Source organism: Cryptosporidium ryanae (assembly GCF_009792415.1).
Source record: "Cryptosporidium ryanae isolate 45019 chromosome Unknown contig_28, whole genome shotgun sequence".
NCBI lineage: Eukaryota > Apicomplexa > Conoidasida > Eucoccidiorida > Cryptosporidiidae > Cryptosporidium > Cryptosporidium ryanae.
This window is the reverse complement of record NW_027125542.1, coordinates 164716-189702: the sequence shown is the minus strand read 5'-3', so window position 1 is coordinate 189702 and position 24987 is coordinate 164716. Positions and strand designations below refer to the sequence as shown.

General features: G+C 33.5%; 15 protein-coding genes across 15 annotated transcripts; 10 read left to right on the top strand and 5 right to left on the bottom strand.

Moving 5' to 3' along the window:
• Positions 1 to 107: 107 nt before the first annotated feature.
• On the bottom strand, positions 108 to 3155 carry FG386_001855 (uncharacterized protein; the record flags this gene model as incomplete). The annotated part of the gene is made up of 1 exon (XM_067341248.1): positions 108 to 3155. One exon carries the CDS (start codon positions 3153 to 3155, stop codon positions 108 to 110), a length of 3048 nt encoding a protein of 1015 aa, XP_067197210.1.
• A 100-nt stretch (positions 3156 to 3255) lies between these two features.
• FG386_001854 (uncharacterized protein) lies at positions 3256 to 4422 on the bottom strand (the record flags this gene model as incomplete). The annotated part of the gene is made up of 1 exon (XM_067341247.1): positions 3256 to 4422. The coding sequence occupies one exon, from the start codon at positions 4420 to 4422 to the stop codon at positions 3256 to 3258; it is 1167 nt and encodes a 388-aa protein (XP_067197209.1).
• A 401-nt stretch (positions 4423 to 4823) lies between these two features.
• FG386_001852 (uncharacterized protein) lies at positions 4824 to 6634 on the top strand (the record flags this gene model as incomplete). Its single annotated transcript, XM_067341245.1, has 2 exons — positions 4824 to 4826; positions 4946 to 6634. The coding sequence occupies 2 exons, from the start codon at positions 4824 to 4826 to the stop codon at positions 6632 to 6634; spliced, it is 1692 nt and encodes a 563-aa protein (XP_067197207.1).
• Positions 6635 to 6962: 328 nt separating this feature from the next.
• On the top strand, positions 6963 to 7997 carry FG386_001851 (uncharacterized protein; the record flags this gene model as incomplete). Its single annotated transcript, XM_067341244.1, has 1 exon — positions 6963 to 7997. One exon carries the CDS (start codon positions 6963 to 6965, stop codon positions 7995 to 7997), a length of 1035 nt encoding a protein of 344 aa, XP_067197206.1.
• A 448-nt stretch (positions 7998 to 8445) lies between these two features.
• Positions 8446 to 8858, top strand: FG386_001850 (uncharacterized protein; the record flags this gene model as incomplete). Its single annotated transcript, XM_067341243.1, has 3 exons — positions 8446 to 8530; positions 8574 to 8700; positions 8768 to 8858. The coding sequence occupies 3 exons, from the start codon at positions 8446 to 8448 to the stop codon at positions 8856 to 8858; spliced, it is 303 nt and encodes a 100-aa protein (XP_067197205.1).
• A 215-nt stretch (positions 8859 to 9073) lies between these two features.
• On the top strand, positions 9074 to 10879 carry FG386_001849 (uncharacterized protein; the record flags this gene model as incomplete). The annotated part of the gene is made up of 1 exon (XM_067341242.1): positions 9074 to 10879. One exon carries the CDS (start codon positions 9074 to 9076, stop codon positions 10877 to 10879), a length of 1806 nt encoding a protein of 601 aa, XP_067197204.1.
• Positions 10880 to 11175: 296 nt separating this feature from the next.
• FG386_001848 (uncharacterized protein) lies at positions 11176 to 11862 on the top strand (the record flags this gene model as incomplete). The annotated part of the gene is made up of 1 exon (XM_067341241.1): positions 11176 to 11862. One exon carries the CDS (start codon positions 11176 to 11178, stop codon positions 11860 to 11862), a length of 687 nt encoding a protein of 228 aa, XP_067197203.1.
• Positions 11863 to 12187: 325 nt separating this feature from the next.
• FG386_001847 (proteasome B type subunit) lies at positions 12188 to 12820 on the top strand (the record flags this gene model as incomplete). The annotated part of the gene is made up of 1 exon (XM_067341240.1): positions 12188 to 12820. One exon carries the CDS (start codon positions 12188 to 12190, stop codon positions 12818 to 12820), a length of 633 nt encoding a protein of 210 aa, XP_067197202.1.
• A 414-nt stretch (positions 12821 to 13234) lies between these two features.
• On the top strand, positions 13235 to 14065 carry FG386_001846 (uncharacterized protein; the record flags this gene model as incomplete). Its single annotated transcript, XM_067341239.1, has 1 exon — positions 13235 to 14065. One exon carries the CDS (start codon positions 13235 to 13237, stop codon positions 14063 to 14065), a length of 831 nt encoding a protein of 276 aa, XP_067197201.1.
• Positions 14066 to 14126: 61 nt separating this feature from the next.
• On the bottom strand, positions 14127 to 14912 carry FG386_001845 (uncharacterized protein; the record flags this gene model as incomplete). Its single annotated transcript, XM_067341238.1, has 2 exons — positions 14127 to 14668; positions 14843 to 14912. 2 exons carry the CDS (start codon positions 14910 to 14912, stop codon positions 14127 to 14129), a joined length of 612 nt encoding a protein of 203 aa, XP_067197200.1.
• Positions 14913 to 15178: 266 nt separating this feature from the next.
• FG386_001844 (FAM18-like protein) lies at positions 15179 to 15844 on the top strand (the record flags this gene model as incomplete). The annotated part of the gene is made up of 1 exon (XM_067341237.1): positions 15179 to 15844. The coding sequence occupies one exon, from the start codon at positions 15179 to 15181 to the stop codon at positions 15842 to 15844; it is 666 nt and encodes a 221-aa protein (XP_067197199.1).
• A 665-nt stretch (positions 15845 to 16509) lies between these two features.
• Positions 16510 to 16848, top strand: FG386_001843 (translation initiation factor 1; the record flags this gene model as incomplete). The annotated part of the gene is made up of 1 exon (XM_067341236.1): positions 16510 to 16848. The coding sequence occupies one exon, from the start codon at positions 16510 to 16512 to the stop codon at positions 16846 to 16848; it is 339 nt and encodes a 112-aa protein (XP_067197198.1).
• A 756-nt stretch (positions 16849 to 17604) lies between these two features.
• FG386_001841 (calmodulin) lies at positions 17605 to 18054 on the top strand (the record flags this gene model as incomplete). The annotated part of the gene is made up of 1 exon (XM_067341234.1): positions 17605 to 18054. One exon carries the CDS (start codon positions 17605 to 17607, stop codon positions 18052 to 18054), a length of 450 nt encoding a protein of 149 aa, XP_067197196.1.
• Positions 18055 to 18623: 569 nt separating this feature from the next.
• FG386_001840 (uncharacterized protein) lies at positions 18624 to 20258 on the bottom strand (the record flags this gene model as incomplete). Its single annotated transcript, XM_067341233.1, has 1 exon — positions 18624 to 20258. One exon carries the CDS (start codon positions 20256 to 20258, stop codon positions 18624 to 18626), a length of 1635 nt encoding a protein of 544 aa, XP_067197195.1.
• Positions 20259 to 20847: 589 nt separating this feature from the next.
• FG386_001839 (scavenger receptor protein TgSR1 precursor) lies at positions 20848 to 24579 on the bottom strand (the record flags this gene model as incomplete). The annotated part of the gene is made up of 1 exon (XM_067341232.1): positions 20848 to 24579. The coding sequence occupies one exon, from the start codon at positions 24577 to 24579 to the stop codon at positions 20848 to 20850; it is 3732 nt and encodes a 1243-aa protein (XP_067197194.1).
• Between the last annotated feature and the right edge of the window lie 408 nt (positions 24580 to 24987).

The following is a 24987-nucleotide window of genomic DNA, read 5'->3' as shown; positions in this document are numbered from 1 at the left end:
AATTAAATATACAAACAGAAAGAGTGACAAGGAAACAATTTAATACCAAACTAAAAGTCTATATAATCAATGATTATAAGAACATTTTTAATGCTATGTGCAAACCACTAGCCGATATTTTGTCCGAGAAATACCCTCGACGTATTTGGATCTCTAGATACTAAATTTATGGGATCAATCTGGCGGTACTCCTTTGGAATGTAAAAAGATTCCGAATTGGTCTCCCCTGACTTTTTTTCATTGTCTATTTGTGATCTAACTTCAGTTAATATTGACTTTGAATCCCAAATTTTATCGTAAAACTCAATAAAGTCCTGATAATCAAGATCCTTTAGTATCTCAACTTTTCTCTTTCTTATGTCGAATAAAAATGATCTTTCATTAATCTCATGCAAGTAGCTTTTGTACTCGTCAAATATACTTTTTGGACTTGACGAAAGCGTTTGAACGGCAGAATCTACGAGTTTGTCGAATAACTTGTTGTCTAACTTGCTCCTTAGCTCGCTTTTGACTTTATGTGTATGAAATTCAAGTAGCCTCTTAAGCACTAGAGAATTGTTAAATTCAGAAGACTGGATGTAGTATCCAACTATAATTGCTGGGGAGGTGAATATTTGGGTTGCCCTCACAATGTATGCTAATTGCTGATTCGTCCTTAGTTCTGCAAATATTTCGCTTGTGATGAATGGCAATATTACATCGCAAATTGCCTGTGTTTTCACATCAAATTTTCCAACATAGAAACTAAGTAGCCAACATCCGTTTTTGTCTGAGAGACTTGGAAGATAGTTAAGTGTGTAAAGGTCTCTTTCTAGTCTTATGACTGAGAATGGTTCCACCTCTATAACTTCAAAAGAAGCACTTAAATCGATATTGTTCCTGAAGTTATTCAATTTGTTCCAATAATTAATAACAATTTTTCTTGCATCGGAAATCAAGTAGTTGCCCATTATCAAACCTTCTAATTTACAGTATTTAAAGAAATTCAACCTAATATCGCAAAAGAGTCTATGGGAAAAAATTTCCAATAAGAGTAGTTTTTCTCTTTTACTAAAAAAATGAGGCGACAGTGTTTCAGAAACACACTCAAGTGAAAATGTTGTTAGATTTGGTTTGTTTATTTTGTTTTCCCAATCCTTTTTAATCAATATGATCGCTTCATCATAGTGCTCCTTATTTGTTGTTTCATTAAACAATACATCAAATATAAAGGTTACCAAATAATCTAGTTTCTGGGATAATCCTGTTCCTTCAATTACAAAAACATTTGTCCTTGCATTATAATTTATGTTGTAAGACAAACATGCTGCCTGTATATCCGATGAATATTGGTGTAAACACCTATACATAACTTTATCAAATATCTCGCCAAAAACTTGAAATATCAATTCATTCGGAAAACATTTAAATTCAGAATACTTGTTCTCAGTAGTTACATTTGGTATATTTGTAATTGCAAGTCTCATATTTATTATAGAATGTGGAGAATTGAATGTAGTATCTGGTTTAAACCATACGCGTGGAGTGTTGCAAGGTTCATCTTCCAACTCGTCTAGTATTAATAATTCTGGAACTCTATCAAAATCATTTACACACTTCTGTTGTTGATTAAGAATTCCAAACTCAGTAGAAACAAATGGATTTGGCTTCGGTAATAATAAACCCAACTCAATCGCTTTATCCACATTTGCCTGATTCAATATTTCTTTAATTTCATCGTCAAATTCTGATATACTGTACTTTGTATTGTAGTAATACTCAGTTTTAAAGGATTCTGGGTGGGAGTTATACTCCTCTTCAACATTTTTTGAAGATAACAGCATAAAACAGTTATTTACATTTAAAAACTCCAGAATCATATAAACCTCCTTCTCCGAGAAATTTTTTACTCTACAACCTATCGAAAAAATCTCCTTTAGCTTGCATTTGTACTTCAAATACTTTGCTGGTAAGCCAAAGAGATCAAGAATTGACAGCTTCGGCTGATATTTAAAGCAAGATTCTGTCAATCCTATGAATTCCGACACCAACTCTGGAATCACAGGTGTGGATCTAAATAACATTATAAAATTGAATATAACGTGAATAACTTCTTTAATATTACTGTAACCCAAATCTGTCAATACGACATTAAATTGTGCTAATGCACATGGATCATCATTAGTAATGAAAAATGAAGCATTTGTCGCGAGTTTCTTTTTTCTAAGAATTGAGGAAATGCTTCCCTCCCCTCTATGAGAAATAACATGGGAAATGTACGTGTATGCACAACCTTCAATGTATTTATCTAAAGGAGGTAATGGAAAGTATACTTTAAATCTTTTGTCTGTTTCATATGGAATTAATTTTATCAGTTTTCCAATTGAATTGGATGTTGAATAAGGAGGATTATTTTTAAATATGAAATCGTAGTCCATACAAGTTACATTATTATTTGGCACCTTTGAGAAAAACCTAACTGAATAATCTTGCAACACATCAATATCTTCCTTGCCATAAATTAGCACTGACATAATGTTGCTGCTGTAATATCGATAGTAAAACTCTAATAATTCTTTATGAACATCTATGTTTAATTTCGCCGGGTTGTCCAACAATGTTTCTTTATTCCCAGTTGTGAAACAGTTTAACGGATGAGACTCGTCTGAAAGTTGTGCCAATAAATGAAACCTAACCCTTTCATCAGACTGATATTTAAGGTGAAATTCATTTTCTATGGCAGATACCTCTTTTTCAACCATTTTCTTACAAAAAAGAGGCTCAACAAAGAACAATGAAAATCTCTCAAGTGCCTCTGTAAAAACATCATTCTTTATTTCAAAATAGTATGTAGTTGTTGACCTAGTTGTAACACCTTGTCTTTTACCACCGTGACTCAAAATAAACTTTTGATACTCATCAACATCTGGATATTTTTTCGTCCCACAGAATAACATATGCTCTAAAAAGTGTGCGAGCCCATTAAGGTTTTTAGGGGAATACATTGCACCGATGTTTACTGTTAGACAACAACCACTTATTTTCGTTTCTTTATCAGAAACGAGAAAGACAGTCAATCCATTCTCCAATTTTAAAGCACGATACTCCCTATCATCGCACTCTGGAAGTGTGATCCCATTAACAACCTCCAATATTCCGTTTTTGAAGTCACTCATGTTGTGTTAAATTTTTAATTGAATCCTGCATTTACGATCCAAAGAAAAAAATACCCATTTCAAATTGGCGCCTGATCTATTATCTTTGTATATAAAGCAATTAACTAATCTCCCCAACCACCCATGGGTCTTTTAAGACGTCCTCGAAACTAAACCTCGAGTTTGGATTTTTGCAGAGCAACCCAGATAACAAATGATTCAATTCATTTGACGTTTCCTTTTGTATAATTTGTGAGTACTTTGGAATTTCAATTTTTTGATTTTTGTCGCACAAACTGAGCTGAAATTCAATGGGGGACTTTTCGGACAATATATCAAATAGAGGCGGATATCCGAATACCATTATGTGTAGCAGGCAGCCCAGGGTCCAAATTTCTCTTTTTTCGGAGCAGTATCCTCTAAATGAACCAATATAGTCGTGGAAAGACGAAAAAAATGCTTCTGGAGGGAGCATTGAATGTGTTCCGTATGAATCCATTAATCTTTTATCACCCATTAATATTTGTGACTCTCCAAAGTCTATTATTACTGGTAAATGTGTGTCCCCGTATTTAACCGTGCATATATTTTCAATTTTGATATCTTTGTGAACAATATTCAATTTTTCAAACAAAAAAAACAAAGCGAGTACAACGTTTCTGAAAAATTGTGAAATTTTTCTCTCATCTGAGAAAATATAAAAGTACTCGGAGTTCACGCTCCACTTTAGTTCTCCGCTGTTGTAATTCATTACAGGTTCGCTAAGCTTTGGGAAAATTAAACAAATTGCTTGATTTTGCGGAATAAAAGTTTCTGTTTCAGAATCAAATTTTACCCCAACAATGTGTTTCAGTCGTACAAACGGAATTTCTGAGTTTTCTTTGTAACTCGTCACTTCTTCACCCATTAATTTGTTTTTTAGTTTAACAAAACAACCGTAAACGTTGTCTTCACCTCTGTCCTCATTTTTTACAACGCACTTTTTGATCCACTTTTTCTCATCATGACAGTAGTACTCCGCGTACATACCCATTCTCAAGCTTTTTTGTATCAAGTAATGCACATATATGTTGTAAATTACCCTGTCTTCTGTAGTTGTCTCTATTTCATCAAAATTATCCATTAAGTTATCTTGTTTTACATGCTTTATTTTGGCGGCACTTGATTTTAAATCGTCGGCTGTATAAAATTTGACTATAACGCTTTCTCCTTCAAACCTGCCAAAGAACACTCTTTTAGACACGCTCTCCCCGATGATCACCTCACTTGGGAGGTCTATTCCGAACATTTCCTAAAGTAACTCTTCTTTTTTGTCTTTTCTAGAGTGTGTTGCTTTGAAAATGGAAGGTAGAGGATCAACACCAGAGCACATAGTTTAACTCCTATAATAAATGCGAATACCAAAGCAACTCATTATTTGAGGTTCAGCAAACACTTGAATAAGAAACTTTTTAAACTTCTTTTAAAAAAAGTTGGCGGCTTTCTAGATGATACAAATAATCACTATAGACACCATGTCTCATACTTGAAATAGTAAAAAATGAGCGCATGAGGGGAAGGGAGGCTGATAAAATTGCCGAGTTCCCAGCTCGCGAGTTTTTTTATAAATATTGTGTGGTGATTTATATTATTTGGGTTCTTTTTGAATAATATATTTTTTAGGGAATAGAGTAGCGATTGGGTTTCATCATGGTAAGTTAATTGACTGCTATTCTCCGCTTGGTCACTTCTCAGAAGTGGCTCCTTTTCCAACTCTTTTTTATGCTTAATGACTAACTTTTTATATAACTTGACTTAATAATCGCGTATAGTTTCAGCTAAGGCCGGGAGTTACCAATCTATTGAAAGATGGAAGCAGGGCATTTTCTGGAATAGATGAAGTTGTACTGAGGAATATTGACGCGTGTTCTAATTTAAGTGAAATAACACAAACTTCGTATGGTCCGAGAAGCATGAACAAACTAATAGTTAATCATTTGGGAAAGCAATTTATCACGAGTGACTTACCAACTATTGTTGAGGAATTAGATATTCAGCATCCAGCGGCCAATATGATAGTTATGGCTTGTAAAAGACAAGCAGAGGAATACGGTGACAACAGCAACACTGTTTTAATTTTTGCTGGAGAGCTGTTAAGGAATGCATCAAAACTTTTGTCTGAAAACGGGATGCACCCTTCTGATATAATTAGTGGTTTTGAATTGGGACTACAAAGGTCTTTAAATATTTTGGAATCTTTGGTTACCTACAAAGTAAATGATTTTAAGAACAAGGACAACCTGGCAAACTTTATCCACCCAATTATCGCAACGAAACACCACGGCTATGTTGACCTAATTACAAAACTTACATCTGAAGCCGTCGCAAATGTAATGCCATCTTGTGAAAATATAGGCGAATTTGACGTGGATAATGTAAGAATAGTCAAGTTGCTTGGTGGGTCCCCCCTCCAGTCATTTTCCCTAAACGGGATGTTGGTCGACAGAGAACCAACAGGGACCATTAGGAGCATTAACAGCAATTGCAATGTCATGGTTTTAGGATGTGGATTAGAAATTACAGGTACAGAGTCAAAAGGAACCGTAGTATTAAGTAATGCTCAAGAGCTACTTAATTTTACCAGAGGCGAGGAGGCTCTTGTTGAAGATCTTATTAAAAATATAAAGGTGTCTGGTAAGGTTGATGTAATAATAGCAGGGGGTCCAATATCCGATATTGCTCAACACTTTTGCAACAAATACGATATTTTGACACTCAGGATAGCTTCTAAATGGGAGCTTAGAAGAATTTGTCGTAGTTTGGGCGCAATCTCCATGGTTAGACTTGGAGTTCCTTTACCAGAAGAACTTGGCAAGGCTAGTTCGATAACCACCAGTGAAATAGGGTCAAAAAAAGTAACCATTATTAATGCACTAAATACCAGAGTAAATTCAATAATTCTACGTGGAGCTACACAAAGTTCACTTGATGAGATGGAAAGATCAATAATGAATGCTGTCTCTATTGCTAAAGCAGCGACTAAAGATAATAGATTTGTGCCTGGTGCAGGCGCAACTTTTATCGAACTTTCAAAAAGCCTTAGAAATTCAAATAAATTAAACGAAGTTAACAAAACAACTTCTAATTCATCTCAGTTTTTTGGCTTGGAAGAATATGCAATTGAAAAGTACGCAGAGTCCCTTGATGTTTTCCCAAGAATCCTTGCTGAGAATACAGGAAGTAACCCAACGGATTTACTGGCTTCTTTACACTCAATTCACAGGAAAGGAAGCAACACTACAAAAGGAATAAATATATTGTGTAGCTCCGACTCGTCGCCGATTATTGATTGCATGAAAAATACAGACAACACTATGATTGTTGACCACCTCAAGTCACTAAGTTCCGCACTAAGACTAGCTACGGATGCTGCAATAACAATACTTAAGATTGATGAAATAATAATGGCGAAACCGGCAGGGGGCCCGAAACCACGAAACCAAAGCGACGACCAGGATTAGATTGTAATTGATTATTGATTGATATAAATTACAGTCTGAAACACTAGATTGAATAGTTGAAATTAAGTGTTAAATATAAGCCTAAAATTATCTTTTGTTTTTCACCCCACCTTATTTTGTTGTGTTTAAAAGGATAAAGACTGATTTTTCATGTCACTTTGCCGACTAGACGATAATAAATAAAAGCAAAAAAAAGGAAAATAACGAGGGCTTGGCAAATAGCGCCCTTCTGATTGGGGGTTAGGTTTGAATAATTTACTCCATATAAGATAACTTTAATCAATAGTTAGTGAACTTAAGTGAGTATGTAACAACTGAATCACATAATATGCGACATCAACGTCGTTTATCTTTTTCTAAAAAAGAAGAAAGAGACCAATTCAAAAATCCTTTACTTCCCTACCCGGAAAGAACCTCCAGAATATATAGCAAAAAATGTGATTTATATCCCGAATTTATGTTTTGCGTGCCTGCAAAACCGATATCAAATGTACTTGGGTGCGACCTGGACATATTTGTTAAATCGACTACAGTAGTTTCAATTTCTATTTGGGCGACGACACTTTTTTTAGAAGGCCTTTTTTTCTATAAACAGGGAATAGAATTCAAATCAAACTTATTGCTTATTTTTTCTCTTTTAATTGGAACATCAATTGCTTTAATTGGGTCATTTTGTGGTGTTATAGGATTTATTGGTTGTTCGATCCCAAATTCAGCATGCATTTACACGTATTATTTACAAATAATTATTCAAATAACTGTAAATGTGTACACAATTATAGTATCATTAATTCGAGGATATTTCTCATACACATTTGCGTACTCTTTTTTTTTAATACTAGACACACTATTTTTATTCCCAACCTGGTCTCTTTATATATACACTAAACTGGATGGTACCCCACCAAATGTAATTAAATACGGTGGTCTGCTTTCCGAATTACTTTATGCTTGCGAGTACAAGAACGAAAGCAAGTTAAATCCCGATGATTGTGAACAAAATGTTGAAAACAGAAACTCCAGGGACTCAAATAAAATGCCAAGTCAATTATCTATTTTAAACTCTAAAGCTAGTTTATATAAATTAAATATAAAGGAAAAGAAGCAAATGAACAAGTTCGTGGTTGGTAATGCTGTGGGAAAACAACACAAGTTTTCGACAATTAAAAGACAAACTAAGGATGAAAGCGTAATATTTGTTTCACTGTCCAATATTCCTTTTGAGAAAGAGCTTGAAGAAAACTCAAGCCACACCAACCCCGAGATACAAATTAAAATTCCAGACGTCATGGCTTCTCAAGATGCCGAAGTGATGAAGGACGAGAAGAAAGCTGTACTTAGTTGGCTAAAACCGCCGATCTAAGTTGGAAGAAGGTAACTAATGTACTGAAATACTATTGTTGGTGATTCCAATGATAATATTTGTTATAAAAATAAGGAGAATACAACAGGAAGATGTCGATTTAGATATAGTTGTAAGGACGTATATAATGAATGTGTCGTAACTAATATTTTGAAATTCATTTGTCTTTTGCGTTCCAACATTAATTGTCATGCTCACTACTGCATATTATCTTCGTTGATGTTAAATGTGCACAAGATCAAGGCTTTCTAGAGAATTTTACACAAGGACTATGCTCCTTTAATTATTATTTTTGGCTCAGTTGCAGTTTCTATTCTTCGACCGGCGCTAAAAATGCGGGGAAAAAAGGAAGCCAGATCAGACAAGCAATCAACACACTTCTAATTTAAGTGTGTTAGAGCGTTTTACGGAAACTGATTTATATGGAGGTATGGAGACCAGTACATTAATGAACATATCAAACAAGCCCCTTAGTGACTTACCTGGTTTCGTTGGTCTTGCTTCATTTACTAAAACAGGTTTATTTATTGATGGTATGTTTGCATTCCCATTTACGAATCAAGGTTCACTTTATAGAGTATGGAGTAAAATCGATAAAAAACGAGGTCTCTGGAATATGTCCAGTACTAATGCAGGTTAGAAACTCCTTCTCAAGTTCATTAATAAATGAGAGTATATCTCTAACAATTGAAACGACAAAGAGGTATGTTCCTGTGGGGGGTTATGCATAAATTTAACCACTTTCGTTTCCCAAATTAAAAATTAATTAGGAAAACGATCGCAGTTGAATCCAAAGACATAATATTAGTTTTGTGCAGTAGCACAGAAGAGTCGGCAGTAGATAAGGCTTTAGATGCTTAATATGTGCTTTGCAATATTAAACAGTTGGCTTTCCTAATTGGAAAGCACTTAGAGTAGGTTTCAATTAGAGACAAATACCCTGAAAGAATTGCGGCAACTTCGTTTTGCTTTTAACATGGAACTACTATTTGTTACAAATTATAGGACTAACTTGATGTAATTTACATTTCGTATTTGTTGTGTGAATTGACTAAATTACTCTTGTTTATCTTGAAATGTCGAATAAGAGGAAGAGGGATCCCGAAAATCTCAGAAGACCCAGTACCCAAAAAGATGATGTCCTGCCTCTTGCCAGCGAAGAATTAACTGATTACCATGTAGACCAACTGCAGGAATCAAATAGGTTTTACAAGCAAAGAATTAGCCAACTGGAGAACGAGGTGAGTGAAATGGTTAGTTCTATCGGCAATTCAGACGGGGATGTAGACGCTGTCGCTCAGCTTAAAAAAATAATTGCTGAAATGGAGGACAAAATACTTGAATTACAAAATGAGAATAGACGTATTTCAATGCAAAAAATATACATGAGATCATTTGGAAACAATGGAGTTAGAACCAAAGCTGAAGGAGGTGATAGTTTAAATAGCAATCTACAAAGCATTGAAAACAACAATAGCATTGATTTAAATGTCAAAGACTTGCAGTCTAAGCTTAGCATAAAAGAAAAAGAAATAGAGGAATTAACTCAAAAGAATAGAGATATAATGAATGAAAACACTGATCTAAGGAAGAAGTTTTCAATATTTGTTCCTTGTAAAATAGAAGAGTTAAATAAAAATGAAAATTCTTTAAATAATTATGTCTGTAAATGCGTGGAGTTATATTCAAAGGAAATTAACAGACTTGAGAATGAGCTAAAGCATGAGAGAGAGAAAACACTAGATTTAATTAACAACGATATTTTTGGTAGCATTAAAGAGTTTATTGAGAACAAAAAAAAATGTCAAGAACATACTGAAACGAGAATGTGCGAGTTATTTGAAGTGAAAAGTAAATACGACTCTCTCAGAGCAGATTTTGAAATATTGGAAAAGAAGTGCGAAATATTGGAGACTAGAGAGAGGGATCAGATTAAAAAAATAAGAGATTTGGAATACGAAAATAACAAGGCAGAGGTAAGTCATAGCAGAATAACCCAGATTATTGAAAATATAGGTAAGAGTACTGGTAATGTTAAAGATGAACAAGTGTTAAATGATTTAATGAATGAGTACGAAGAACTCAGCAATGCTTTTGAGGAGAAAAACATCGAGTGCGACAAATTGAAACAGAAAATTCAAGAATCTGAAGAAAAATATGCGAAATGCAACGTGGGACTAGAAAGTATTCAGAGAACCTTAGAAGAATTAAAAACAGTTAGAATATTATATGATGAAAAACTATCTTTAATAAGAAAAAACAAGCAAAACGAAATCAAATCCAGAAATGGGTTGGATTTAAACATAAATAAATGCAATAAAGAACATAGTCACTTGGATTTCTTTGAAAAATTAGGGGATTTCCTCTCAATAAAGAATGGCAACAAGGAAGATAGCACCTCCAGTAACTTAGAACAGGCAATCAAGCACAAAATTATAATTGAAGGACTTGAGTCTGAAATTAATTTTTATAAAGACCAGGTGGAATCAATTCAAAATAAACTCAATGCTGCAGAAAAAAACGATAAGAAGAATCTTGAAACTATTTTTATTTTAAGAGAAAGAGTTCAATACATTGTTAACAAGATTAATAAACTAACTAATTTAAAGATTGATCTTAATAATACTGAGAAAAATGAGCACTTAAAGTTGGATGATTTGGATGACGAGATTACAAAATTGAAATCGGAAAACCAACAAATGTTGACTTTAATGAAATGTTCAGTTTGTAAAGACAAACTGAAGGACACAGTTATAAACAGATGTGGTCATTTGTTCTGCAAAGAATGTATATGCAATAATTTATCCTCTAGAAATAGAAAGTGTCCATTATGTCACGCAACATTTGATAAAAATGACATAATCAAGGTCTTTCTTGAATAAGGATTTCTCACTATTTTATAATAACATTAATATTATATATTTATTACGACTACTCTCTCTGAATTTAAGTGCCACTTGTTTGTTTTATTACAATTACAATTTACGCATGTATCTTCTCTAGACAAAAAACTGGCGCCACAACCTCAAGGGACAATTAAAGTTAAGGTTGACTAAAAAAATCGTATATTTTCCGCTTTACTCACCCTATTGTCTGTTATCTTTATCAGTATTTTTATTCTTGTAATAGGTGTGAATTGTCTGGTTACACACTGAATATATTGTTCAAATACCTCGAAATGGGGTATGGAGGAGTGAACCAAAAGGCAGTGGAGGCTAGGGAGAGAAAACTGGCAGCTGTACTTGAAAAAAAAAGAAAGGAAGAAGAAAGGATAGAAGCTGAAAAGTGGAGAGATGACGACAAACACGCTAATAGAAAACTGGAAAGAAAAAAGGATTTGATAAATAAACAAGAAGAGAAAAACCTAAGAAAACAAGAGTTGAAAAAATTATATGAGGAAGAGGATGCGAAATTCGTCTCTAATAAAATGAAGGTTAACACAGGGAACAAGTTGACAAGAGCGGAAATTGCAAAAAGAACCCTTATGTTTGCAATGAAATCGTCCTCAAGTGCCTCTAATGGTCAAAACGATGACTCCGGGCACAATGATCTACTTGTCGAAAATCCAAATAAAATAGACAAGGAGATGAGAATGAAATCACAAGAAAGCAATATTGAATACATAACTGCTTCAACTTTAGAAGACGCAGTGTCAGTACTAACAATAAATGACAATGCTGGTGTAGATAAACATCCCGAAAAGCGCCAAAAAGCAGCATGGCTAGCTTATGTAGATAATAATCTTCCAATATTGAAAAAAGAAAATCCCACATTCAAAAGATCACAGTTGTTGCAATTGCTTCAAAAAATGTGGAAAAAAGCTACAGAGAATCCACTTAATGAAAGCATTCAAAAGGGTTTATGAACAATCTACACACAAACGTTTACGTTTGACTGTTTTCTATACCTTGTAGATTGTTTAGAAAGGGTATTTTCCTTTTTATGTTGCTACTATTTCTTTTAGAGTCTCCATTAAAATAAAATTGGACTATCTCTACGCATAATCTTATATTACTATATACTAATCATCTTCTTTTCTTACGTTCTCCGACCGATCCGCTCAATTACCTTATTTACTATTTGAACCTCATTAGCGCATTTTATTTAAAATTGGGTGTGTTGCAAAATATATAAATAATAAAGGTTGAATAAACTTGTTTAATAGTTCACAGTGATTTGATTTGTAAACTATGAATCAGGAATTTATGAATGGAGAAATTGAGACGGGTACTACTATAGTTGCCCTGAAGTATAAGAATGGGATTGTTCTCGCTGCAGATGGTCGTACATCTACTGGTACAATTGTTGTATCCAGAGCAGCAAGAAAGATAACTCAAATAACAGATAAGGTATTTATGTGTCGTTCTGGATCTGCAGCTGATACCCAAACAATTTCCAGATATCTAAGAAGAATAATAAAAGATCATGAACTTGAGACAGGGGAGGACACAAAAGTAAAGTCTGTTGCATCGGTAGCGAGATTGATATCTTATCAAAATAAAGAACATTTACTTGCTGATATAATAATAGCAGGAATGGATCCAAACGGAGAGTTCAAAATATTTAGAGTTCCGCTTGGTGGAACGCTAATAGAAAGCTCATTTGCTATATCTGGTTCGGGTTCAGCATTTATTTACTCGACTCTAGACTCAAGGTATCATTCAGACATGGAATTGGATGAATGTAAGGCATTTGCAAAAGAGCTAGTTTCACACGCGATGTTCAGGGACTCCTCGTCTGGAGGAATTATTAGGATTGTGGTTATTAATAATGAAGGAGTAGCGGAGTTCGTAGTTCCTGGAGAAGATGTTCCAAATCTATAATCAATTTCTTTATTTCAAACTTTTAAAAAAGTTTTTACTTAATAATACTCTAAATTAAATTACCACTAATACATGCGGTTATATATTTATTAATTACTAAATATGCTCGTAATGTAGTAGAATACAATTATTTCATTTTGTTGAAAAAGGTATATTATAAGAAATGTTTTAAATGACTATAAAAACTACTTTCAACATTAAAATTTGATAAAACTTTTATATTATTTAATATTATTAGTTTAATAATTGACACCTAGTTTTCGTTACCTTTCTTTTTAAGTGATATTATTAACTGAATCCAAAGTAAATAGTCCACTTATTTTTCAATATTCATATCTTTTTCAATTTTTTGTGCGTTTAAAAATGGTTTTATTCGGTATCCTTTTTAATTTAATTGTGGCCCTGAGCCTGAAGATGGTTAGTAGTCAAGTAACAAATGTACTAAACTTTCAGTCTGATATTAACTTGCCAATAATCTCAGGAGGTGACTTACCTCCGGATAATAGCTATGATGTATATAGAAAAATATGGGGAATTACTCAAGAGCAAATCGAGAGTTTGGAAATAAAGTCACTGGAATATTTCGGAAATATTACAGACATTGATTTTATAAATATGCCACAATGCACAAATGCTGGTAATATATTTTCTTTAGTCCCGGTTTTTAAGTCACAATCAGCGCAACAAGACAGGTTAAATACATACTGTTTAACTAGAACAATGGACGGAGTGATATACATATATGATTCAAACAGCCAAAAAAGAATAGCATCATTTTATCATGTAAGAAATTTAGATATTATAGGTTACAAACTCGTTCAATCAATAATGCCAAAACACGAAGCAACAGAAAATCCACTCCCACTGTTAGATACTGGATTTATTCTAAATGTTCTTGAGAGTGGTTATTTCCCATGTTCCAAATTTAACAGCTACTGTATTAAGGGAGACAGAATATTATATGGCTGGTACACAATACGCGACTTGTACAAAAAAGGAGAATGGGGTGTAATCCACTATGAAAGCAGGGGACCACAGAATATATTAAATCAGTTTACTCCATTATCATTTAGATTAGAATCTAAAGTGTGGGGAAAAGGTTTTTCAAATGGATTCGTTAGTAGAAGATATGCAAATAACGAAATTGTTCAGCCATGCTACGAAAACTCATGTCCTTATAGGATTCCAAAAATGTTCGATACAATTTCTGTATCTTTCAGAAATGTATTGACGTTTATTTCATGAAAACAAAATAAAGAAAAAGAAAGTTCTGTGCTACTAGGTAAAAGAAAAGTTAGATAATTATCTATTTATTTAAGAAACTGTTTGAATAGATTATTTCACATACTAGTGGAAGCGGTAGATCTGCTACCGGAATTGACTTTTCATGATTTATTAGCGAATCTATATCATTGTTTAAATGAACGAGGTCTAATGTAACACCTTCTTTGTTAAACACTTCTTTTATACATAAGCTCTTTGAATCTGTAAAACTATTATACCTTTCTTCGTTATTGTTTCTCTCTATAACTTTTGAGTCTGCCTTTTCATTCACCAGCAAGTATATATTTGCTGTTGACTTGCAAATTAGTCTAATTAAATCAAGGTCACTGAACTTATACAACAAAGAAAGATCAATATACCTCGTTGATTCGTCCATAATTAAATCTAAAGAGTTCGAAGGCTTCATGCACATTAATGATATACAGTTATAAGTTACCACAGAAATTATTACAACAAAGAAAAAGTAGACTGGGAATGTCACACCCCACATTCTATCTGGATAATATGTTATATTCACTCTATTTAAGTATTCATCCGGTACAAACATCCAACATAAGTATGCTCCTAAAAAAGAAAATAAATAAGTTATTTCCCGGGTTAATATTATTATAAATGTAATAACACGCGTTTCCAAGAAATTAAAATGCAATTAAACTCGTGTAAATACAATAAGCTAACAGCATCAAGACCTATCTTCAATGACAGGTTCACCTCCTAATTAGTGAATCTTTCACTTACCAAGAGAAATCCAACTTAGAATCCAACTAACAAAACTTGAAATATCTGCTGCTGGTACATTTACGCTCATTCCCGTATCGTTGATCAACTTTTCAAAGACTTAAGGAAACACAAAAATATTCAATTCAGACTGACAATATATACTGCATATATATCAGGGTAAATATAAATAAATACCCAAAAAAGTGGTTACATTAGGTTGTGTTATAACCAATATACATGAAAAAACATTTGTGCGGTAATAGACTTTAATAGCATCTCAACTAATATTGATGTTTAATGAGATAGGAACTAGGTAAATAAGTTTTTATACACATGTGAATGAATTAAAAAAATATGGAGCTGGAATTTGTAAGACCTAATGATGTTTCTGGTCCTCTGGATTCTCACTCAATAAATAACAAAAATGCAATGATGAACGAAGATACAACAAATGCACCTATAATTTCAAGTTTGTTGAGTTCTACGAGTCATCCAACAATTTGTTTATTTCATATTCTTTTTAAAATCTTATCTTTTATATCATATATGTTTGGTCCTCTTTTTTTCCATTTTTTTTCGAAAAACAGTTTTATTTTGTCATTCTCATTAACAATAATCTTATTATCGTTAGATTTTTGGACAGTTAAGAACGTGACTGGAAGAATTCTAGTTAGAATGAGATGGTGGTATGAAATATCTAAAGATGGTGAAACTATCTGGATGTTTGAAACCGACAATAATCAGAACGAAATGAAGAATGGAGGCAGTTCCAGTACTGACAGAAGTATTTTTTGGGGTGTTACATATATATGGACTCTCATATGGATATCCATATTTATATTACAACTTATCTCTCTTAAATTAAAATGGATGTCACTGTCTATAATTGCAATCACCTTGTCTTCAACAAATTTAATCGGATATACAAGGTGTGCAGGCTCGTCACAAAGTAATCAAAGAGACTGGATCACCAATTTGGCCATTAGAACAATAGTAAACAACACACAAAACATGGTGTAATCCACATTCACAGTCAACTACGCACTGCAAGAGAAAGTCTAGCCAGAGATAAACAACCCTCCTCCTCAAGTTGATTTTACACTTTTAGGTTTTCTAGTCTGAAGCAAGTAAAAACGTGAAATACAAACCCCTTCTTTAACATAACGTAAGAGCTCAGACTGATTACTATTCCTAATACCTTAATTTAATTGCAAAAGAACTGCCGATTCTTAGCACACTATAAACAAATTAAACGCCAAATATATATACATTCAAGTATATATATACACGTAAATGTTCTTTAACTATTAACATGATTTCATCTAGCTTCATCCCCACTCCTATTCCCCTAACATTCCTTTCTACTTCAAACTGAATAATTGATCAATGTGAAATCTGTATAACTCTAAGGAAAGTTGTGTGCCGCCTATTATATATGTTCACTTCCTCTAAAAAGTGGGTAAACTATTCAATTTGTAATAATTTATTAAGAGCAAGTAAAATAGATAATTTAGACAATACATATAATAGACCGTGAGGTTTATTATTTAACGAGGAAATATCAGGCGCCAATAAATATTAAGGGGTTTATAGCGGCATTTATGGCCGCGTCTCCTCGTTTAATCCCAAAAAAAGGATATATTTTTATTTAGTGTAGATTCTCTTTGAGTTTGAACTTAATTTGTATGGCCTCATCTTCAGATACAGTTGGAATACCCACACCATTTGTTGTAGACGCACTTTCAGAAGTTGGTAAGAGTTCGTCTAGCTACGTTCACATCAGGAACCAACAGCGTAATGGGAAGAAGAGTTTAACAACTGTACAGGGACTTAGTGCTGAGTTTGACTTGAAGAGATTGCTTAAAGCCTTCAAGAAAAACTTCAGCTGTAATGGTACAATAATTGATGACCCCGAGCATGGACCTATTCTTCAGATTCAAGGAGACCATCGTCATAACGTTGCGAGATTCTTAGTCACTGAGAATATTGTTACACCGGACGAAATAAAGATACACGGAGCTTAAGAAACTTGCATTGAATTTAACCGTATTTTAACCAAGTAAATCCCTTAAAAGCTAATAAAAAGCGGAAATCAAAAATAACAACACATATGTATCTATTGATTCTACGTATCTAATGTTGTTCCATTCTCATTACCGTTGTTGTTACTACTCTTCCTTTTATTTAGCACATTAGAGTTACAACCACAACAGTAATTTGAAAATTAAAAATAGTAGCAAAGGAAGAATAGATTCATAGATATTATAGTCATTGACTGGTTTGCTCAATGATTTTTTTCCTACTTTATTCGTTGTAGATGACCGCTTATAGGATCAACATGATAAATATTTCGTCATTACTCGCCTTCTGTTTTTTATTCATTCATCTCCCCTCTTGCTCATTTCCTCGCTCCCTCCATTTTCAGTTCATTCCTGGCTTGCGCATGAGTTCCCGCCTATTATTAATGTTAGACGGTACGTGTGTCACACACCTATACATAATATTCTATTTATCTGTATTTTAACTAGCTGGAAAGGAAGGGTAAATCCAAAAAATTAAAAAATAAATAAGAGGAGCGTAAAGAAATAAACAACATATTTTTTCTCTAGGGAAGAGATTTTTTTAAAAATAGGTATATATTCTTTTTGTTCCAAATTTAAGGAGTGACAATTAAAAAACAGAATAATCACAAATTTCATTTTTGATCCTGGAATTGGGTTTGTTTATTATACTGTTTACTTTGAGCTTATCATAAGTAATTTTTGCAACTGTTGATAAAAATGGCAGAACAATTGACAGAAGAACAAATAGCAGAGTTCAAGGAGGCATTTTCGCTCTTCGATAAGGATGGTGATGGCAGCATTACTACAAAGGAGTTGGGAACAGTAATGAGATCACTTGGTCAGAATCCAACTGAAGCCGAATTACTGGATATGATTAATGAGGTTGACGCCGATGGTAACGGAACTATCGATTTCCCTGAATTCCTAAGTTTGATGGCAAGAAAAATGAAAGATACTGACACCGAAGACGAATTAATAGAGGCATTTAAAGTTTTTGATAGAGACGGAAATGGCTTCATCTCTGCTGCCGAATTGAGACATGTAATGACTAATCTTGGTGAGAAATTATCAGACGAAGAGGTTGATGAAATGATTAGAGAAGCTGACGTAGATGGTGACGGTCAGATTATGTATGAGGAATTTACAAAAATGATGCTCTCTAAGTAAAAAAATATTTAAGTTGTATTAGTTCAAGTGTTTCGGGTATTCTCAGTATAGACGTTAAAGTGATAGAAGAGAAAAAAACTCGAAATAGATATAATTATTATTTATACCTTTTTTTCCCAAAGTACCTTAAATATTCTTAAATTATGGAGAATTCGCGAAAATTTGATGATTTCTTTTTTCTTGATTGTATATAATTTATATTTAATGCTATTGTTGAGAGAAATGTGAATATGGGAATTTAAACTCCCACTTATCTCGAGAATAGAAACGAAATTACCTTCACGATAGAATTATATTAGAACTTTCAAATCGAATTTGAATGATAATTTCTTAAATAAACACCTGCTCTTCTATTTGGCTTTCTTTTTTTGTCCGTTTTCTCACGTATTAGCCATATTCAATGTTATTTAACTCTTGATTTGCCGGAGGGACTCGTCTTCGAGGATCCGTGGTGGGTTTGTCAGAGACTTTGAGGAAAGGTCAGGGTACGTGTTTAGTTTGACTTAATTTTTGCACGAGTCAAAAGGTCTTATCATTAAAATACAGACTTAAAGTAAAAATAAAACCACTTACTTTCCCTCTTTTTGAATATCTTCTTTATAAGTTAGTCTAAGTAACCCAAACAAAACTATTGCTAGAATCCAAGGAATTACAGTCATACAAATCATTGAATTGGCAAGTGCATTTGCATTTGACTTAAGAATATCAATTTCAATTTGATTATTATTCGAAATAACAGTTCCAATATCTTTTTTCAACGATAAGTTATATCCAAAAAAGTTTTGGGCGAGAATTCCAACTAATGGAGCCCCAAAAGAAGCGGATCCTATTGTCTCGAAAAGTGAGAATATAGCAAAAAGAGTTGCTCTGTGGTGAGGTTCAACAATTTGGCACAATATTGGCCTGGCTGCACCAACTCCAGGCCACCCTGCCATAAATCCTATTAATACACTCACAATTAAATACGACAAAAAATAATTGCTTCCCCAAGGTATATATCTTAGAAATATTAACATAAATATAATTCTTAAAAAAATAGCTGACTGAGCCAATACTTGTCTTCCAACTGAAGGATACAGTGATTCAACATAATCTGAGGCTTTACCTACAAACGGCGAGATTAAAATAGCAGAAATCCAACTTGATGAATAAACAATAGTAGATAATAAAGGGCTTAAACCACAATATTGCAACCACATCATAGTAAAATTAAGCGAATGTCTTGGTATACCATTTACAATTCCCATAAGTAGCATTAACCATGCACTTTTATTGTAAATAATGTATGAATATTCATTTATTAATTCTCTTAAATTTCTTTTTTCAAAAGAGTCAGTATTACCCACTTTGTTTTGAGAAAAATTCAATACATGCATAAGATTCTGGTTTGTAAATGATATAACACCTTTTACACTGTTTTTTCCGAATGAATATAAAATGAAAACTTTATATAAATATACAGAAAATATAAACGAAAGAAGCGAAAACATTAAAAGCGTCCATTTAAAGTCAAAATACTGACCTACAATATTAGCTGTTGCTGAAATACAAAACAGTCTGCCTATATTTTGTGCCAAGAATAAATTTCCAAAATGCTCACTTCTTCCTATATCATTAAAGGTTCCTATTATTGACTGTGTAAGTGGTCCCATTAATGACATAAACACTCCCAAAACGCATGAAATAATTAACATTTGAAACATATTTGTAGCAAATACCATTAATGTCATTACTACCCCCCAACCTATTGTAGTTATCATCATTAAATATGCCGGCCATATCTTTAAAAAGTCTTTGTTCTTTTGAACTTCTCTTATCTCACTTAAATTGTTGCTTTCAATATTCACCAACGGCTCGTTTTCTATCGCATTTGAATGATTTAATGTATTTATATGTCTATCACATACTACTCCACTCAACAATGCAAAAAAACCCTGTGAAAACTTCTGGGAGAAAGTTAAAAACCCCAATCCTTTGGGAGAAAGTCCTATTGTTGTTTCCAGTATTTTATAACTTGTTGGAATCAGTTGGTCTATACATCCATGGAGTGATGAGTAAACATACAAACTCGGAACTATCCTCTGAAATAAATTTTCATCTATGTTAGTCTCCAATGAACTGACATACTCATTAAATTTTTTATTTTTAATTTCCCTTTGTGAATTAGAGGGACTCGGGGATGTTGACACCGTTTCAAAACTCATTACGGTGATTTAATATTTAAATGCTTAAAAGCAATATTCTCTCCAAAGAGGCTCTATAACAAACAAAGTAACGTACAAATGACTCTTAATCACCGAGAATTACTTTATTTTAATATAATATCTCCGATTTTCTACTACCTCTTTTCTTCATATTTCTTTTTAGAATAAATAAACAAATCTAAATATAAGCCGCCATAAACACACATTTCTGTATGAAATCTGTATGAAAAAAAAGTGCGAATAAGAAAAAATGAGTGATTAATTGAAAAGTCTAAAATGACTTAATATCATCTCTTTGTTTGATATTACTGCTAATATGCATGCTTTACTTAGCTACCTTTCTGAAGTTCCTTCATTGGTATTATAAATTTGTTTCGAAAACTAATACTTGTTATGACTCCCAGCATAATAATAAACTAATGAGTATTCACCAAATGTTCTTTACTGATAGCCTTATAATTCGCTACATATAAACAAACAGTATGTACATATATTAATATTTGATCCTAGAGTTGTTTGTCTTCCTCTAAATATGTAGGTATATATATATATATATATATATATATACGTTATTTTAAAATTTATATATTTATACAAATTTAAAGCTTCTTATATAATATCCTGTTGATTCTGATTGAATACCGTTCCTATTTGACTGTTCAAAGTGGAATTGCTCTGGACCTACTTCTATTTGAACCTCGCCACCTGTTGAACTAGTTAATTTTGAAGAATGTATAGCTGCTCTACATATAGAACTTATAGGCGAGTAAGAGTCCATACCATATACCTTTGCGTCAGATTCTAGTCCACAATCACCAGGGCATATAACTAATTCTCTTTCACCAACAGGTAATTGGAAAATAAAGCTTGCAGTATCGTAACAATTCAATTGTCTTGGCCTAGGTGCGGCACCAACCACAAATGAACGGGGTTGTGGTTTGTTTTCATCAGCACTAACTATTCCGTTCTTTCCAGCAGCACCGGAATACTTTTTCAATCCAGGATATAATCCAACAATAAAATCGCCTCCTGTTTCACTTATTATTCCCATATGCATGGCTGCTTGGCAAATTGAACTCTTTGGAGTGTAAACTTTATGTCCCTTTATTGGGAATCCAGTTTTTGAACATCCAGATGGGCATGATACTCTGAATTTAGAGCCTGTTCCGAACTTTGCGTTATCAAGTGTCGTATCACAAGTTATGTTAATTGTTGGATTAGTTGCATAATTTATTCCACCCATTTTATATGAAACTGGAAACTCAGATTGACATGATGTAATACACTGTCTTCCATCAATGGTGTGTCTTTTGCCTCTAATTTCACCACCACCTGAGATTCCCTTTTGGTGCCAAGACTTTTCCATTGCTGCTTTCACTTCGCTTTGACTCAAAAACTTGTCCCAAATGTTAACATTTGAGATTTGTCCAAGGAAGTATTCGCTGTCTGAATCTGAACTTCTGCCTATTATAAGCTTAGTTTTTAAGTTGAATATGAAACCTGTATCTTTATTTGCTACCTCATTTCCATTAATATACATTACAACTCTCCTTTCATTGAAATTATATGCAACGGCCAAGAACAACCATTCGTTTAATGTTGGAGCATAACTAGTTCCTACTGTATCGGAGTTACACAACTGGTCAAAATGAATGGTATTATCGCGATCAACATATAATGAAATACCTAAGCATTCCGTATGCGCCATAATTGTTCTCCAAGTTCCTTGTCCTCCAGAGATTAATATTCTAGCAGTGATTGTAAAGTCATCAAAAGAACCTATTCTATCGCCTCCAGGTAAATTTGTTGCATCAATGAAATCATTTTTTCCACCTCTGAATCCTGGATATTCATTTGGACATATCCATGAAAATGCCGGTGCTGTGATTGCTGGCAACTCTTCATTTAATCCCTCCTTAATTATCTCTCTATCACCTTGAACTACACTGGAGGAAAGTTTTGAAATGGTAATTGCCCTACTTGAGGCCTCAGAGCCTCTAATTTTTGACTTTGATCCATATGAATCGTATCCCTTGCTTTGTATTTCGTTATTCAAGGTGCCAAAGTATTCTCTTTGCCCTGAAACAAATGAAATCAAAATATCGCCCCCAAGTTCATCTGTAATAACACCTGCATGAATTGCAGCCTTGCAAACTGGACTGTCTTCAGTGTATATGTAAGTTCCTTTTAAATGCGAAGAGGCCTTTGAACATTTAGATGGACAAGAAACGATTGCCCCTGAACCTATTGCTCCTTGAACATTAACTGCACTATCATTACATTCAAATTTGTACTTATTATATTGAATTGATGGCAAAACTGACGGTGGTTTTTCAATTAAATATGCACCATTTCCCGTAGGATCTCCTGCACCTGCACAACTAACTACAACATCTTCTTCGTGAACACAATAAATATTTGTTGATGAATAATGCTGGCAATTAACTAGTTTATCTTCATTTCCTTTACACGAAACATCTACCATTAATATTTGCTGCTCCACATTACCACACACATCTTCTCCATTAAAATCCTTGCAACTTTTTGTAGATGATCCACCACTTCTGACGCCAGAATATCCCATTTGTGTACATGCAACTCTTTCAGATGCACTTGTAAAACCATCACTGCAAACTGAACCCCAACCATCCATATATACTTCAAGTCTTCCCGATCCAGTTCTAGATGGAACTCCAGATGAGTCAACTATTCTAAGTGAACCATACATAATGTCTTTAGGCAAAACTGAACTGCATTGTACCGCTACTGTTGTAATGCTATTGGTCGTAATAGGTTCCTCAAACATACATTGTGCAATATCTGTTTCACTTCCATTGCACTGTAAACCAGCAACGGATATGGGATATCCTGAAGGAGTACATACATTTCCTCCGTTTACGTAACTACATGAAGACAATACTGAACCAAATGAATACCCAAGTTGCTTGCATGCTAAAGTTGCAGCAAAGTCATTTGTCACAGTTGATTCCCCTCTTAAAGCTACACTACCCCAAATTCCGTTTCTTCTTACTTCCAATCTTCCAGAGGATGATAAATTTCCAGTTGAGTCAACAACTCTAACTTCAGATTGAATGAAATCAATCGAGTCGCTTAAGTATGTGTAAAATCCAAATATTTCACTTCCTGGTTTTGAAAAGAAGTCTGAAGATTCGATTGAGTACGCACCCTTTCCACCAAAGTATTTTGGTAAACTTGGAACAACGGTCAGAACCAATTCACCACCAGTTTGAGACAAGATATTGTCATATACAGCAGACTTACAAATAGATGAAGATGCTGCATGAATTCCAGTTCCGTATATTCTGGTGAATCTTTCAGAACCGCAATTAACTGGACACTTTACCTTAAATGTCACAGTTGAAGTAGGTGCTCGTGGGACAATATCAATTGCTCTTGTATTACAATCAATATCTTGTGCTGGAGAATTTTCAGAACCAGATAAATTATTTGACAATGTTACCATTTGCGAGAATGGCTTACCAATCCATCTTCTTACGGTGAAGTCGATGCTCATTCCGTCCTCTGATTGGATTCTAACAAATTCGCAGTACCATGGATCATCTACTGCAGTGTTAGTTAACGAGATTTCTTTAATTTTACCAACGTCTGCTGCTCTAAATAACATCCTTCTCAACGTAGATGAATAAAAGCCTTGTTTTAACAGTATTTTATCACTTTGAGCGAGGTCTCCCGAAATGCTAATTTCAACGCCTCCTTTTGTTCCTGCATCACCACTTTTTCCAGTCATTATACTTGCGGTGTAAAGTTTATTTCCAGTTACACCAAATGTTAGAGTACGATGTTGTGGTGACAATTCACCATTGCATGAAAATACCCAATATCTGTAATCTTTATATATCGTTATTTTTAAGCACTTCCATTTTGTATTACTTTTTAAAAACACTCCCACCTGTTGTGGAGCACCTATATCAATTTGTGTTGTTGTAAGTGACCTGACTGTTCCCGTAATTGGAGTTGAAATTGGAATAGGTGAAGTTTGACTCTCATCACCACCATAGAGAACTATATCTACTTCACTCTTTAAATCTATTCCAGATGCTACAACTGGAATAATCTCTATCGTATATTCTGCCTCGTTGCTTGGTGGTGCACACTCTGCAAAATCCGCAAAACCATCTAATGGCACTGCTCTACAAAAGTCCTTTGAAACCTTCTTCTTTTCTGCTGAGGCATTTTCACAATTCACATTGTGGATTATACAAGCAATTGTAATCCAAACAAATATTAATTTTGATATTGTAGTTCGCATTCCGAGTAATTTACTTCTAAATTTATTCATATATACATATATATACATATATAATATACATATATATTATATATTTACATATGTTGTTGTATATAATACTGACTTATTTACCAAGAGTGGCTTATTATTCACTCCCTTTTTTAATTGTATTAATTTTTGTACATGTAAATTATCTCATACATTAAGGTATCAATTCCCAATTAACGTAAGTGTTACTTGTAATAAAAAAATCATGCATACAAGCATGCATGTTAATCACCGGTATTGCAACAACAGCCACATGAATATCATTTTAGCATGCATGTAAATCATTGTTAAAAAAAATAAATTTTCAATCAACCTACCAAACAAAAATTATAAATTTTAATGCTTTACTAACTAAAAACTATTATAAATAGTTGCAGTCTTTCATACTACTCATTCCAATTTGGTTTGTCA